General features: G+C 40.7%; 1 protein-coding gene across 2 annotated transcripts in view; it reads right to left on the bottom strand.

Annotated features, from left to right (window-relative positions):
• The window catches only part of LOC137274248 (large ribosomal subunit protein bL28m-like), a 66,023-nt gene extending 60,063 nt beyond the window's left edge, over positions 1-5,960 (bottom strand). The window contains exons 1-5 of one of the 2 annotated variants that reach the window (XR_010956175.1): positions 5,839-5,951; positions 2,375-2,534; positions 1,362-1,481; positions 534-675; positions 57-200 (exon numbers count right to left, since the gene is read on the bottom strand). Coding sequence is in view for 1 of the 2 variants with exons in the window: in XM_067807335.1 (XP_067663436.1) it covers positions 57-200; positions 534-675; positions 1,362-1,481; positions 2,375-2,534; positions 5,839-5,863 (591 nt within the window). In the remaining variant the exon portion in view is untranslated. Of the gene's footprint in view, positions 1-56; positions 201-533; positions 676-1,361; positions 1,482-2,374; positions 2,535-5,838 lie in introns of both variants that reach the window. The other variant, XM_067807335.1, reaches the window with a different exon arrangement.
• Positions 5,961-17,603: the final 11,643 nt, after the last annotated feature.

Raw genomic sequence — 17,603 nt, 5'->3', positions numbered from 1 at the left:
TATGGTGAGTTATCTCCCTTGTTGTTTGTTATCACTCTTGTTTCCATAACACTTACCGGTATGAGGTACTGCTTGTATTTTTTGAGCACCTTCTCCCTTGTGACAGGGTCTTCAGGGTATAGAGTCTTCTGCACTAGTGCCAGTAGCATCTGTCTCTTCAGCTTCATAGCCAGCTGGGAGTTGAGATCCACCTCAGATGTCTGGAGGCAATGATATGAACTTACAGAAACATGTTCATACATTGGAAGGGTGTCACAGATTTGATACCTTCAAACTAAATCTGAAATCCGACATTAATATAAGCAAACCTCTCATTCTGTTTTAGACAATTTTTACACACACCACTACACTCACATGGGACTTAAACTCCTGACACCACTCCCACATGGCTAACTCTATACTTCAGGTGCAGAGAGGACAACAGGTTACATTGAGACAGTTTTATGCCACACTCAGCAATGCAGCAGGTATATGGTGGCAGTCTGAAGGTGAAGATCAAAGTACCAGCAGCCCTACACCAGTTCAGTGCTCACCTTCAGTATGTAGTGGTCCAACCCATATGCCTCATCAATGAGGTCAAGGGTTCGTAGGGTCACCTCAATCGCGAAATGCTTGTCAAGGATCTCACTGTATAGCACCCGCTTTGTCAGGTAAGGCCGCCAGATTTTGGGGATTCTGAGACAAGAAATGTTTTTTGATGGTTTAAAATGTGCAGAGCCTTTATTAAATCCTAAACTTACATGTATTCCTTTCAAACCTTTTCACAAAATTCCGATAGTAACGATCACAGTGTCATCCTGTATTCATTTGAAAGAATGTTTGATCCTGGGTTCTGCACATGAACCCGATTTACAAGAATTTCCTTTCATGTATTGTTACTGGTTTCTGATGCAAGTTAATTTGAAGGACAAACCAAGGGCCATAACTCTTTCAAAAACAGCTTTTTGTTCTCGAACATGACCAACAGACCATATTTAACTCTAAGCTATGCATTGGGGCAGTATATACCACACTAGTAGGCTGGAATTTATACAAGTGATTTTGTTCCTCTCAAATTTTGTGTATGCAAATCAGTGGAAGGGAGGTAACTTTAAATCTGTTTTCTTGTCATCTGCAACATCTAGCGATGGCTACGAAAAGATTTATACAAGTGCCTCAAACAATTTAAAATTAACTCTGTGGTGTTCAGTAAGATAAATGTGTCAGGGTATATTTTCTTGCATAAAAGCTTTGTGTAGCAACCTTTCAGTACATAATTCTGGTTCACTGTGACTACTGTCAGAGTGGTATGTAATGGCCTGCAAGACAAATAAATGCCAGAGTAGGGGAAAGCACCAAATATGCATATGAGATGTACAAACCTAGATGCAAAGCGCCGATCACTCTTCCGATAGCCGACAACCAGCCCCTCACCTCCCCACAGGCCCTTGTTGCACTCAGCAGGGAACACAACCTTCACGGGCACATTCTGCACACGCTCACTGAAGCAGACAACACCACATACATTTGCTTTATTCCTTACTTCTTTTTCAAGTCACATGCGAAAACAAAAATAAACAAAATGAGTTAAGTTTTACACCACACCACAACTGTTGGGCTATTTAGCTATGTAAATAATTAAGTCAGGACCAGACAATCCAGTGATGAACCGCATGAGAATCAATCTGTGCGATTGGGATAGGATGACGTGTCAACCATGGGAGTGAGCCTGACCACCTAATCTTGTCAGTTGTCGTTTATGACAAGCAAAGCACCCCACAAAGCCAAAACATATATTATGCCCATCTTAATATAGATCAGAAAAATTTTAATTCCCATTTGGGAATTTGTATTAGCATATTTTGAAAACTTTGAACTGAGTAATAGCCTTTGAGCAGATCTTGAAAAATCCCTGCGAGATAATTACGAATTTTAGTTGAAACCAGGTCTTTGGCATGACAAGTGACTGCTTTAACCACAAGGTTTCCTTACAGTCTATTAGACTATTAGACTGTAAGGTAGGAATGAGTCTAAATTCTCATAAAATATGCCAGCAAGTTAGTGATATGTCAAACATCTTGAACTTCAATATGCATTTTAGCTAAACATTTTTGAGATGTGATATAGACCCCTGTCTGGAAATTCTTCTCTTCTGAAGTTACCATACACAGACTGACTGTTCAGGAAACATCGTAGATTCTAGGCTAACATCCAGTTTCTGAAAATACCACATTTTACAGAATAAAATGGTTTTCAAATTAAGTTAATAAAGTACAAGTCCAGAGACGTTTTTCATTTCTGCCTGAAACTGTGGTAAAAATTCTGGACCTGCAAGGACTGCACTGAGTAGTTGGTTTCAGGGAATATGCTACAGAAATTGTAGCATCAGTTTTACCGTTTCCCTGTGTTGCGGTTCTTCCTGAATGGTCCTGGCTCTGGCTGCCAGTGTACAGGTGTAGGCTCTCCCTGCATAAACTCCACACACCTCCGCTTGTAGTGAGCTGGCAGCAACTGATGGGCCTCTTTGGAGAATACATACTTGTATGCTGCATTTCCTGAAATACATACACTACAGTTTACAATATCTATCAAAACAGATATTCAGGTGTGTCTGTTTGTCTGCACACAGGCAAACTGTAGCGCAAATGAGGCTACGCAGCATAGAGAATATGACAAGTCTTCTTATATGCGAGCAAAGTTTGGCAACATACTTTCCTCGCTTCGGATCGAAGAATATTTTTCATGTCAAAATAAAATATCTACACCATCAATGGTACACTCCCATTTCCTCACTTGGATGTGCTCGCACACTTCTTACCCCATGTTTAGTAATTACTCACTTGAAATATGTTTTATTCAATAGTTTAAATGCCACGCTTGGTATTCAGATCGTTCTTCGTCTCCATTACCCCTGCCAGCCTCTGGTTGAACGGAGTGACGGAACAAGAATAAGCAGAAATTAGAAAGAAATACCACATTGCCCAATTTTATCATAAACCTGTTGGAGTTTATTTGTCTTATATGTCATCACTATTGGTAGAATTTTCGTAAAATTTATTCTACCAAACAACACTTTTGGTGCAATGGCTTAATGAAGCAGGGGAGGTAACTGTAAGTATTCCATATAGAAGAAAACCCTCCTGTTTCTTCACTCCGTTGAACTGGAAGCTGGAAGCGGTAATGGAGGCAAAGAACGGTCTGATATACCACGAGTTGCGCTTAAAATGTTGAATTAAAAATATTTCATGTGAGTAATTGTTCAACATAGGGTTGGAAATGTGAGAGCACAGCCCCGAGAAGAAATGGGTGTATATTTTTCATGGTGGTGAAATTTTATTTGGACGTGAAAAATATTTTCCGAACCGAAGCAAGGAAAGTATGTTGCCAACCTTGTAAGAAGACTGGTCATTTTCGCTATGCTGCGCAACCCATTTGCGCTACAGTTTGCCTGTGGTCTGCACTAGTCCCTCATAATGAATAGTGTCAATAAACTGTCAGTATTTTAATTTGTTAAACAACTTTCTGATGTTTTGATTATTAACAGTGTTTTCATTGAGCATTTTATGTTTATTAGTTTTCGAGTTAGACTGCAATTCATCGGTCTACCCGGTCAAACGAACACCAGTGGTCTGTGTGTAATGGATTATTCATGTACTGATATATCAGGATGAATGACGTGGAGCATAATGATACAATAATGATTGCATATATTGCTAATGGTCTTTTAAAAAATACATGTGATACCTTCTTCAACAAATCAGAAAATTGGGTAGGATGGTGATTTCTTTACTTTTTCTGGGATTTCAAACACCAAATACCAATAAGCAGAAAACTTTCTTTTAAATGACTGGTTGAATCTATAGATACCTGTCATAATAAAGGACAAGCTTAAGACAGTGGAGAAAAAAACAAAAACAAATTTGGGCCAAAGACTCCAGATGCATGCAGTCATTGAAACCAGGAGGAATACTTTTAGGGTGACTATATGTAAAGCATCTATAAAGGTATCATATAATTGTGAATTTGTAGGTAGTTGCTATGCTACTTTATCTCTTTATATGTCATTAATGACGTCTATATGTTAGTGGGACCAGCCATATAACTAATGACCTTCTAGCCCTTCATAGGCAGATTGAGTTATCCAGGGTAATAATGTATTAGCACTTTGCACATCCACAAGAATATGGACAAGGCATATTATAAATGGCCATTAGTATTGTTATTGTTATCATTTCCTTTCTGTATTCTTTTTCAAATGCACAGATTCCACAGAGTTATATAGCATATGTCACTGTGTGAAATGTGTAACAGGTCCTGATAAACTGAATAAAACAAACATACATGCATTAAAGTCCAATGCAACAGTTTTGGATGCATATCAAGACACATTGCGATCTTGTGACGTTTTGTTTCCTTGTAGCCCTTATAAATACCTTGATTTCTCTTTGGCCCATGTAACTCACAGGAATAACACAGAAAGCGCTAGTTTAATGACTGAGTGAGTGAGTGAGTTGGGGTTTATACTGCTTTTAGCAATATCCCAGCAAAATAGAGCTCGGGTCTTCGGAGTGACAAGCAAACACTTCAACCATTAGGCTTCCCTACCAACCCAGGGCCATGGAGAAGGATTTTTGTTGTGGGTGAGTGGGTGAGTGAGTGAGTGAGTGAGTTTGAGTGAGTGATCTTGGGCAGTTACACTCCTTTCAGTAGCACAAGGAACATTCTAAGCAGTTGGGTTATAAATACATTTGTAATATACATTTGTACATTTAATTAACATATCAACACCACGAACCATATCATCTTGGACAGCTCTTACTGGGGACCAATTCTGACCAGGAATCCCCCCTGGGGAACAAACCAGGAACTAAATTTAGGGTCACTTATACCTGAGTAATAAATGATCACTGCCAAAATACGACAATTCAATTGTTTTACTGTGATTGCTGTTTATAGGTTTAAGTGTTGACCAATAACTGTCATACACCAACTGCAATTAAATGCCCAAGGGCTAACAACAGAATGTGAAGTTTAAATTCTAATGGACTTCACATAAATCAGTGAACATTACTATAGCAGAAGAACTGATTAAATTCTAATGGACTTCATATAAATCAGTGAACATTACTATAACAGAAAAACTGCATTCAAGTTTGACTGCTGCAGTCATTTCTTATTTTTTTAACTGTAAGTGCTAACAATAGATGCAAAACTAACATATCATTCTGACGTGATACAGACAATGTATAAATGAGTTGACATTGAAAATACTGATAGTCTTACTCGTGGTAAGAAGTGAGGTGAATGTTGGGTCTCATGCCATGTTGAATATTCAAAGTGTGCACATATGTTTTTGTGTGCACGTGTGTGATGGCACTGTTGAGACTTATGTCGGTTTTCTACTGCAACCCCAAGAGGGACAACTTAAAATTAAGCAGTGATTGGGAGCCCAGTGATTGTTTGATGTTTTGGAATTCACTCACAAGGGCAAGCATTTATGTTTGCTGGAGGGGTCGTTGTTGGCTTGGGTACTCTACAGAAATGGCTATGACTTAAACCCTATCCCCCTAAGTTTTAACCCACTTCAGATATATTTTTATAGGGATATTACGTGTATCTGAAGTAAACTGCTTGAGTGAAACACTGCACTTTCAGTAGTTGCGTGTTTGGGGATGTCATCCGTTCAGTTCAGTTCATTGCCTCCACAGATATACTAGTATGTCTGACCTTAGGCTATCTGAAACTGATGAGTTTTTGACAAATTGACGTTTATCGAACGTTAGTGCATCTTATGCAGACAAAAACTGTTCTTAATGTTACATATGAATAGCGTTGATATTTCTGAACCTATGCACTCACTAAATTGGTGAATTCTCGCTGTCATGTTGCTATATGCAGTGGCAGTCAAATGTCAGCAATCACCAAACCATGTCGCTCAAGGGCGCCGCCATTAAGCAGTATTTACCATCAGAAATGTTTTCTCGCTGCATTCGTTTAGGGTTCCGTGAAACTAACACAGCCATTGCAACTTTGAATACATTTTGGCACAGCTACACAATTACACACACAAATAAAGATGTTTTCTCAATTATTTACATTTTGTTTCAGATTTTAAGATCTAAAATCTGGGATATTCCATTTCGGGACGATGTTATAGTACATGATACATAAATTGGCATGCTGTATATGGATTTAGAGAATTATCGTTCCAACCATGTGTTGTGAATTTGATGTGATTTTTCTATGACTAGATAGCTAGTTGTTTAACGCCGCACTCAGCAATCCCATGGCGGTCTATAAATAATCGAGTCTGGATCAGACAAGAAGTGATCATGAGCATAAGCATCGATCTCATTTCTTGGTTGTGCCCTTGAATACATTTGAAATACAATTCTTAAGTGAAACGTGTCAGTGTGTTGCTGTACACTTCAGTGATACTAACAGGACTGATGATTGTTCTGGTAATGTTTTAAACTCATTTAAACGTCATTGGGCAAGCGTTAAGTTTTTGGATGAATCAAAGTTTTCTTAAGAGATCCTAAAGAGGCGCAACTGTTAGTATTTTCAGAGACCACATACCGATCGGTATATGGTCTCTGGTATTTTCAATGTTTGAACGTTTTCACTTGGGGTGTCTCAGTAATAGAGTGGGATCACTGTGACTTGCAGAACGCCGTTACATGTCATTCACGGATGTAACACCGGACAGTACTGGCGTGACAACATCCTAGCGTCACGTGATCGTCGATCGATATGGACGGGATTTGTTTCAGGAAGACAACAGCATACAGGACTCGTGTTAACACAGAGTACGGACATCACTAGAACATAACCACCACACTACAGTCAGCACTCGGTACTATAGCCAGCACTCAGTCCAGTCAAGTCACCGAACATGCGGGGCGCTTTTGCCAATCATTTAATAATCTGTTGTCATCTGACGTTCAACGACCCTGTTATATGTTCAGTAATGGAGAATGATCCAGGCGATCCAGTGATAGATAACTGTTGGGATACAACGAAATATATTCAACAAATCATCTGTCCTGATAACCTGGTCAACTCAACGTGACTCGATGAGGACCGGTTGTTGTTTAACGCTCGGCATTGTTGCAGCTATATGGTGGCTGTCTGTAAATATGCGAGTCTGAATCAAACAATCCAGTGATCAACAACATGAGCATCGATCTTCACAACTGGGATCCGGTGACATGTGTCAACCAAACCAGCGAGCCTGACCGCCCGATCCCGTTAGTCGCCTCTTACGACTCTTCATGGACTCGAACACATCTCATACACAGCACTGGGATCGCTACTCATCACTACCATGCATATCGGCGTCTAAATACTCAGTTCTGGTCCTCACAAAATATAGTGGCTGTTGGCATGAGTCCCATTTTGGGACGATGTTATAGTGAGTGAGCTGAGTTTTACGCCGCTTTCAGCACTGTTCCAGCAATATCATGGCTGAGGACACCAGAAATGGTCTTCACACATTGTACCCATGTTTAACCGCTTGGCTTCCTCACTGGCCCCGGATATGAACAACGATCCGAACTCCTCATCGTAGTCGTCTCTTACGTCATTTGATAGTGACACTGGGTTGAAGTACCTCGGAATCATCACAGGGGCTGTGGCAAAGGAAAATTAGACGATATTGACGGTTTGCCTTGCAAGCCTGGCCTGGGGCAATATACTGCTATATACTTGGTGCACTGATTGCGGCATGAAACAACATTCGCTAATCCTCCCTACTCAGATCAAAGGCTCCAACTATGGAGTTACAATCATTTATACACCGCACTGGCAGTAAATAACTTTAAAAGTGACATTACCTACGGTATAAATTATTTCGAGTGGTATGGTAACTACCCGTGGCTGACTCGCAAAAAGCGATCCCATCACTGAGACCTCAGGAACTCCCAGAAGATAGCGTTTACTTACACAAGTCTTACCACTAAGGCTGCTTTGTGCTGCCGGCCCTGGTCTGATTATTTCTGAATGTTCTGTGAAGTCGTCATAAATCATTCTACAGTTTCGTTACGACACTCACCTCATGGATCGTGGAATTTGTTTTATTAAACAGTACATCAGTACACTGAGTACATTTGAATGGCAGACAGAAATTGAAATTGGTATGATAAATGGGGATGGGGGGACACGGTAAGTTCTCAGGTAGATTTTCAAGTAGTCTCTGAAATGAACATTTTACAGAAAAATAGTTCATAGTATATACTGTATATACATGTGTGTGTGTGTGTGTGTGTGTGTTAGTGTGTGTTAGTGTGTGTTTGTTAGTGTGTTAGTGTGTGTTAGTGTGTGTTAGTGTGTGTGTGTGTGTTAGTGTGTGTGTGTGTGTGTGTGTGTGTGTGTGTGTGTGTGTGTGTGTGTGTGTGTGTGTGTGTTAATCTGTTAGTGCGTGTGTATGGATATACAACTTCTTACATGTGGCGGTGCTAGAAACCAACACGGAACCCTGTAATCTATCCATTGTGTATTTCCCTATTGCAACTGAGCCAATGTTTGTTGTATACTCCCGAGGGAGGTGAGATTGAAATACGATGTGCTGTTGAGATTGACATCCAGTGATCGAGGAAAATATACCAGCGCTTTGAGCATGCACTAGTGCGTGGATATGTGCGCTATAAATATCCTATATCTTATCATATCACCATGTTTGTGTCCGTGTCCAATATTGCCGAAGTTAGTTACTTACTATATCCCGGATAAACACGTTCCTATTTCGTCCTAGAATACAGAATAAATCAAAGTAAAATTAAGAGTTAAATATTTCGTGCGAAAGTGTCTTTATCTCGAAGTATTTTAAAAAAATGACTTTTACCGCTGCGGCAAGTGGTATGCTAACATCTGAAGCGATGATAATCCCAACCTTGGCGCTGCGAGTTTGTGTAATGTATTTAAAACGAAAATTTAAAATGAGAAATCACCTCAACGACATTGACGGTACAAGGGAGGTAACTCTTATCAAATACATACTGTAAACGATTATCCATCATATCTGCTTCTTATATTTTACTCTAGTCATTTTAAAAGAAGTCATTGTAAGGTATGTTTGTATTCCGTCAAGAGAAACTATTGTTTGAAAAAACCTTGAATTTTTTACTCTATGTCCTGTTTCCTCTTGTTAATAGCAAGACGTGCCTACCCAGAAAGATTTAACATACGCTTCATTCAGTCAAAAATAGCGGCGTCTTTAAGGGGAGAGAATTCCTAACAATTTTGATAATGCTTTACGTAAACCTGCGCGTGGCACCACAAACGTTCACGTCCTACTACGAACACTCCGATTTTCAAATTACCATGATGTGTGATCATTGCTGGTTCCTATGCCAACCAATGCCACGGTAGTACTGGAATAGGTATCATTAAATATGCAGTAAGCTGGGATCACATACTCCGACATAGCATGTCGTTATACGCCGCTTGGTGATAACCTACTGCGTCACTTCGACGGCCATGTAAGTTGTCTTAGCCTCATAATTTATTTGTTTGTTGTTTAAAAGCCGAACATTGCTTCAGTAACATGACTGTAACCTGTACATTTTTAATCCGGAGTGATAGCTATTATGAGTAAAGACCCACGTCACTGGGCAAAGATGTAGTCAACTAACTTACTCTGACCAGCAGTTTCTGCGACATGTATATAGGTTGTTGTGGAAATAGTCTAAACAGGAATCCCACAGGCACCAACAATTGGTGAATTATGTCTCAACAATGATTATAAAACAGTCTCGTTTCCTGTTGACTGGGTTTCGTCCTATTGCGCAGCTTAGTGTGATAACCAGTCCAGAATATTTGACTAAGTCATTTAACTGGACGCATACATACTTATCAGAATGATTTGATACATTTAAGCGCTGCTGATTTAAGCTAAGTAATTTAACTGGAAGCATACATACTTATCAGAATGATTTGATACATTTAAGCGCTGCTGATTTAAGCTACTAAATCCTTGCCAACACGTCGGACAGCGTGCTGACAAAGGGAAACCCGAAAATCGTGGAATTCTCAAAACGAGGCTCTGCCGCAAGAAAACTTTGGTTGTCTGGTACGGAACTGATATTTTACCAATCTCATTGTGCGTTACAAAACTACGCTGAATAACCGCAAAAAACACATGACAAGTGTTAAGAGTGAGACAGATGCAATGTGAGTCATTTTACGACCTCATCAAACAGGGGCAGTCTGTGATTTCTCTATTAAGGTATGTTGCCTAAACCTCGACATAAACTATAGAAATACGGTGTTACTGAAGTTTAAAATTAAAATTCATTTGTAAATACTGTTTTCTTATGAAACAAGGAACTGGAATTCAGTTTAACCAGTATTGTTTGTGGTGTCTATTTTCACTTTCACACGAGAAAATTCGGATCGACTGAAATGGTCATTGTCTGAATAGATTAGTGACACTCATATTTCGGTATGGTTCAAAAGCATCCATTTTGTCTTCATTTACCATTATGATCAGTTGGTAAATATTTTGCAGTTAGTTATGCATTCTCTCGAATGGGACATGAAGCATTTGTCATATGCGTGATATGCTATTGTGCGATGCTGTGTGTATTGGTAAAGCAGGCTTATCGTGCGTCCTTTATATACACCTCTCTTTGTAGATGAATATTCTCCCTTTATTAACTCATGAAGATCCGGTTTGGAATTGATCCTCAGCAACCCATGCTTATCGCAAGAGGCGACTGACGGGATTGATTGTTTAGGCTCGCTGACTTGGTTGACACATGGCGTCAGTTCCCAATTGCGTTGATCGATGCTCATACTGTTGATCACTGGATTGTCTGATTTATAGGCCGGCGAAATATAGCTGTAATACTGCTGAGTGCGGCGTAATACTAAACTCACTCACTCACTCTCCCTTGACTGTTATCGCGTATCTCCATGGATGAATTCGCCATCGCTTTGTCTTCAGTAGTCTACCTATAAGACGCTAGCGATTAAATATGAAGGAGAATCATTAATAGAATCATTATGCATGTCTAGACTGCCAGAGGTCTAGGCCTGAAATTCCGATTCCTCGGGGCTTCTTTTGGAGCTATTTAATCTTTTGAGTCATATCTTTTCTTAAACAGATAACTATATCCACGGGAACAAAATGTGATTGGACGATTCTCAGTACACGATGAAGCAAATTATCTTTAGTGTTGGGAGGTGCCGGGGCTGCCGTCACTTCCGTGATGTGGAGATCGCAGGCCTGTACTATGTATGTCTATATTTACCGGTAGTTTATTAAGAGAGCTTATGGTTGTCGTAAGAGGCGACTAACGGGATCGGGAGGCCAGGCTCGCTGACTTGGCTGACACATGTCATCGGTTCCCAGTTCCCAGATCGATGCTCATGTTGTTGCTCATTGGATTGCCTGGTCCAGACCCGATTATTTACAGACCACCGCCATGCAACTAGTATATTGCTGAGTGCGGAGTAAAACTAAACCCACTCACTCATGTTAAGAGTGCCGCGGTCTATTGCATATTATATTTTCCATATAAAGACAGTAGGTACAATTTGCTGCCACTATAGAAAGACTTCGGTAGAGTCAACCATAAAATTGATCATGTGAGCAGCATCCAAACCTTGCAAAGATACCTTGAATTTCCTAACATTACAGCATGATAAATACTGGCCAAGATGTTGCTGATTCTGCTGTTTCTGCGGTCACCTTGAACTACCTTCAGCTTCATCTTCATCCTATACACACCGAAGCTCATAATCCATTAATGTCAGTGGTTTCTCAGAACTGCTGAGTGCAAGTGCAACGGAGTAATCACTTTGCAAGTAACGATGTAAGCTAAAGACCAACCATGGTATCAGTTTATTTGTAACACTAATGTGCTAAGTTGTAACTGCGAACAAAACATGAAATAATTCATCGTTTACTGATACGTGTATTTATATTTGGTAAATGAATAAGATAAATGACGTATTTGTTGAAGGATCGAGTAGATGCCTTATAACACAAACTTAACAACATACTGAGATATTTTTATATACTGAAAGACTTTAAAAACGCATCGTGGATTTTGACTTGATTCTTGACAAGTGATGGGAAGCTTATGTCCATATATGAAAACCTGGGTGAGGATTCAACCTAGCACAACTTGATTGAAGTGTTACCACATGCAATTCTTTGTTTTGTTACTATGCAAAATATCAATTCCCAAATACCACAAAGCGTTTTCAAAGTCTTTTAGCATCACAGTGCCGACGTGACGTTAAATTTTAACTCACTCACTCACTCACTCACTCACCATATTCACTGTGATATTAAATTAATGCTGCCTGTCACTGATTAATAAAACATTCAAAACTATGTCCAGCAAACACTGCAGATCTATCACTATACAGTATCGCTCTGTAAACCCTTTTGTTCAAAGACGCTCCTTGGGTCGATCCGCAGCCTCGGGGTTTACACACATTAACCCGTGAATGGGCTAACCGCAGGTATACAGATGATATACCGGGTAGAATAGGTACACCTGTCCTGTCCTGTCTCCACGACGGGACCGTGCCGTCAAGGACACTCCGCGACGGTCACGAGAACGGCCCTGAAATATGATAATCTCACCAAGTTAAAGCCATATAACAGATATTCGAAACATGTTAATGTAAACTGTGTGAGTTGAGCCGTGACATGACCGACGCTGGGTGCAAGGAGGTGTCATGACTCATCATGTTCATCAGCTGGCTACCTCGCACTCTACTCGGAGATTGAACCGAGCCACGAAGAGTGAGTGAGTGAGTGAGTGAGTGTGAGTGAACGAGTGAGTGCGTTAAAATTTAACGTCACGTCGGCAATTTTTCAGTCATATAGTGACGATAATAAGTTGGACTCTTATAAACAATACGTATTTATTATAAAACCTGTCGTCAAAGGAGAGTCATCGAGAGAGACTCTAACACAATTTTCGTGGCCGCTGTCGAACTCAGCACATCCAGAAACTGGGTGGTCCGCCTTACAGACTTGTACTACAGCTGTACCCTCCTCGTAAATAAATGAATGAAAATGGTCTGGAATTATCTATCCACCCATCTATCCATCTGCTTATCCCCGCCTAAGGGCTCTCGAGTGCTTGTGACCTGTATGAGGTCATGAAGATCAATTTACTAATGAGTTTTATGCCGCACTCAGCAACATTCCTGCTACATGTATGTGGCTGTCTAATTTAATAAGGTTTTCAGTTTAGTTAATTGCGTGTAAGCGGGCTATGGGGTAGCCTAGTGATTAACCCGTCTGCTCGTCATACCAGGGCTTGACTCTACACATAGGTGCATTAATCTGAGCCCATTTCTGGTGTCCCCCTGCCGTGATGTTGCTAGAATATTGATAAAATTAGCTTAAAAAAACCCAACTCATGCATGTGAGGACAGTCGAAGAAAAGGTTAAGGGGTGCGGCAAATGTGGCGACAACGCATTAGCCTCAACAAGATAAGACAAACACTGATGCTAATATATATATTCTTTTATTTTAGCATCAATGTTTGTTTTATCTTGTTGGGCCGATTGTCTCTGGATGGAAACCATATTAACTGGCAAATAGTACCAATGTATTCACCACCTCTGATACCCGACATCGGGGCAGTGGGGTACCCCAGTGGTTAAAGCGTTCGCTCGTCACTCCGAAGGCCCGGGTTCGATTCCCCACATGGGTACAATGAGTGAAGCCAATTTCTGGGTTTTCAAAAATGACTTGACCATTTAAAAAGGCGGCATAAAAGCATACTCACTCACTCACTATCTGCCATGGACTAGCTTGATGTCGACGGTATTTTTCAAGGTAATACACACATAAAACTTTCATCACCTCGGACTTTCCTCCTGTCAGACGCCTTTAAACAAGAAACTGTTCAAACCATTCGTACAAATCGAGTCTGGACCCGACAATCCAGGGATCAACATCATGAGCACCGATCTACACAGTTGGGATACGATGACATGTGTTAATCAAGTCAGCGAGCATGAACACAGGATCCCGTTGGTCGCTTGTTACAAGCATGTGTAACTGAAGACCAATATATTATTGTTGAGTGCGGCGTTTGAAAACAAACCAAACCAAAATCAAACCTTAAATTTATAACCGGCTTTTATTTTACTGTCACTACTGCATGGGCACGGTCTTGGAGTTTTAATGTGCACTCTGATATCAGGAGAGATAATAGATAATACGTTCTTAGCGTATGCTTTAAATTCATTTCTTGGGGAATCTATTGACAGACACCAAAACCAAGGTCATCCTGGGGTCAGTGAAACAACAACAGCCATTTGACCACAGGACACAGTCCCAGTGGACAAACAAACTGCCTATTGCTCTCTCCACAATCACGCTGTGAGAGGAATAAATTATACAGTATGTTGAATGCTACATTTACAGGAGTATCAAGCCGGGAGTTTGCACTTTGGAGTTTACAACATTTTTTTCACTTTGGAAATAGCACAATGTTAGTATAAACATGACTAAATGAATATGCTTTACTGCACTTAAGGATCTTTCCATAATTTATGCAAAATTATCGCATGCATCAGGGAAAGTTTTGGGGGGCATGGTGTTAAACTCTGGTCTTGTCCAGAGTTGGATATTCACAGACCACCCTTATGTAACTGAAAACCTTGTAACTGAAAAACTGGCGTTGAACAACAAACACATTCTCTTATAATTTAGTTACCGTTGAGCCTGAGGCAAACCCGGTGACCCCCAAATATACCTTCTGGACATGTCATGACAGTGCGGATCTCAGCCGTACACGAATACTTCTTGTGCCATTGACACAAATCTGAGCTGCTTCACAACCCGGTCAGATTTCTTCGCACGTATGTACCGACTGGCCTTACGCGCGTCATGCAGTGCAATGACAGTGTGCAACGCTCGAGTATGCATGTCCATTATACAGTATCCCAACCGATAAGATTCCATTATCATGCGTTATGAATTCATTAACATATGATTTAACCTCTTCTTTGCTGTAGGTTTACCTTGTCGGTCGTATAAGGGTTCATTGAGTGCATTCTCGGAGGAAAGCTATGCCGTAATGTGAGCGGACTTCCCCATGCCTGTTGGCCGACGAATGCCTTGTTTATTTTCAAGGTTTTTTCGTTCCATGAATGGGCAGAATTTGATAGAACCTAAAGGTCAATGTCGCCTAATGGGTTCGGGTTCACTGAGTGCATTAAAGCAGACGATATAGATGGATGCAAGACCGGCGGGAGATAACGACTGCTCGCTCCATTTTCTCGCCTGTAAGAAGGACTACAGAGCACTTTATGTGCCAAGCTATTAGTTGACGAGGTACGTTGTATACATGTAGGTGAACGGGTCATTGATAGCACAGCGATGAACACTGGGTGCATGAAATAGTCCAGAGTTGTTTGTTGATCACATTCATGTACACGGACTGTTTACACGAACACTGAGACAATCGGATGGAGAGATTAAAGTCCACGAGAACATTATACCGCCTACTGTCATTAATAACATATTGTCTCAGTAATATCGAACCGATCACAAAATCTCAGGAATCTTGGACTGCTTTCAATTCATGTATATGGGTTAGTTTGTAACTCTCAAAATTATATGTACATTTCGAGGGTAAGCATAAGTCTAATGGGAACCGTATGACCACAAAGTCTGATAATTATGAACACTCCTAAAATTACCGATATGCATTCTAAGTTGCCCTTCTACTGGTGAGTTGCAACGTTCAAGGCATTTTGGGCCAGTTCTCACGATCAGTCCAAGCTGTCCCTGATCTAACCACCGGTCACAGACTGAGCTGATAAAACGGTATTTTTTGTCAACTACCTTGAACTTCTTCACGATTGAACTTTCAATGGCTGTTGCTTTCGTAACGCAGTTTCGTAGCGGTGTTGTCCCCGGGGAGATGATGATATACTGGCGTGCACGTATGTGTAGTTAACGGAGTGCATGGGCGTATGCTGGGGTGAATGGGTACGCGGTCATGCAGGTGCATGCAAGGATGTAGCGGGACGTGAAGTGATGTTATTGCTGTGGAAATCTAATGGGTATGCACGTATCTCTCTGCAGAATAGGTCAATTTATCAATGCACATAAGTCAAACACCGGTGTTTCTAACTGACGATTATATTGCCAAATAACCTAGTGGTTAAAACGTTCGCTCGTTATGCCGAAGACTCTTGTTCGATTCCACTATTGGCTACACATTGTGAAGCCCATTTCTGGTATCACATGTCGCGACACTGCTGGAATATAGCAAAGAACGGCTTAAAACTAAACTCACTCAGATCTTGTGTTAATTCTGCATCTGTGTCGAAATTCGGATGACTCGAAGATTCGCGTAGGTGACTTCCACTTTGGCACGATTTTTGACCGTTTGACAATGGTTTGGCTAGTTTCATTAAAAAGTGGAAAATTTGAATGCTGAGAAAATGCTGAGAAAAGTCCTCAACTGTTAGTCAGTTCTCCCTTCTGAGTGTACATTATTTCGGTACGGGGGTGGGGTGGGGGGTAGCCTAGTGGTTAAAGACACAGTGATATTGCTGGAATATTGCTAAAAGCGGCGTAAAACCACACTCAGTTACTCCTTTCGGTACAGGTGGAAATCTGGCGGTGCCAGATTTGTTAAATGCGGGAATGCTTGATGGCACAAACTCACAATCATGTAGTGCAGCTATGAAGAGCCCACCCGTTTGTAGATTCCCTTATAGTCATGGATTTCCATGACGACTGTGTTCCATCAGGTACCCACTTTCTGCTGGGTGAACAGAGGCAGTTTCAACAAACTCACTTGTCCAATGTGTCCTGGTGGAACTAAACATCCATAGTGAATTTCTAGCCTTGTTATTCTCATGCAGTTGCCGAAGTGTACTACAACTTTAGGTAACATTGTGCACCAGTGGGACTCCTATGAGATCCATGAAAACCGAATACATCCCCTTCCCAGATGATTGAAAATACTTTGCTCTTTAGTTTGAAGGAGATTTTTGCCGTTAAAACTGACACCATGTCTGGGTGGCTGCAAGAGCTATTTCAGTTGGCTCCATGAAAAGCCAGCTTTGCCCATTTTCATCACCATACTATCCCTTGCCATTTCGCCGCATTCAGAAAAATGCTGTCTGATTGTATATTTGGTTCAATGCAGTCTGTAATAAAATATTGTACTTTATACATGCCAACTGCTAACACTACAGATACATGGCCAGGTTCTTGACCTTTCAGACAGTAGCACTTTTCAGTAGGTTGCTTATTCTCCTGAACATGTGCGACAAACATCCTCGTGTCTAAAATGTTAATGGAAATTAGGAATAAATGATATCCGCGCCCACACCGGTAATAGTTGGAGAATATTCAGCAGGGTCCTCGAAAAATGTCCGCCCTTAGTAAAGGAACGCTTTAAGTCCTGATTCTTTGGCGCAGTGATATCAACACTATGGAACATCAACTGAATCTGAGCCTTGAATTTCTCATTATTTTAAACAAATATAACTCATGAAAAGTGAACCCAACAGGTGAACCGTACAACGCGGTGATCGACGTTACGGTATAAGTGTTCGATGTCACTGACAGTTTCTAACATGTATCGGAAAGTTCTAACACTTGACTAATCTGTCAAACCCCCCC

Source organism: Haliotis asinina, chromosome 2, assembly GCF_037392515.1.
Source record: "Haliotis asinina isolate JCU_RB_2024 chromosome 2, JCU_Hal_asi_v2, whole genome shotgun sequence".
NCBI classification, from domain to species: domain Eukaryota; kingdom Metazoa; phylum Mollusca; class Gastropoda; order Lepetellida; family Haliotidae; genus Haliotis; species Haliotis asinina.
This window is presented reverse-complemented; position numbering and strand designations above follow the sequence as displayed.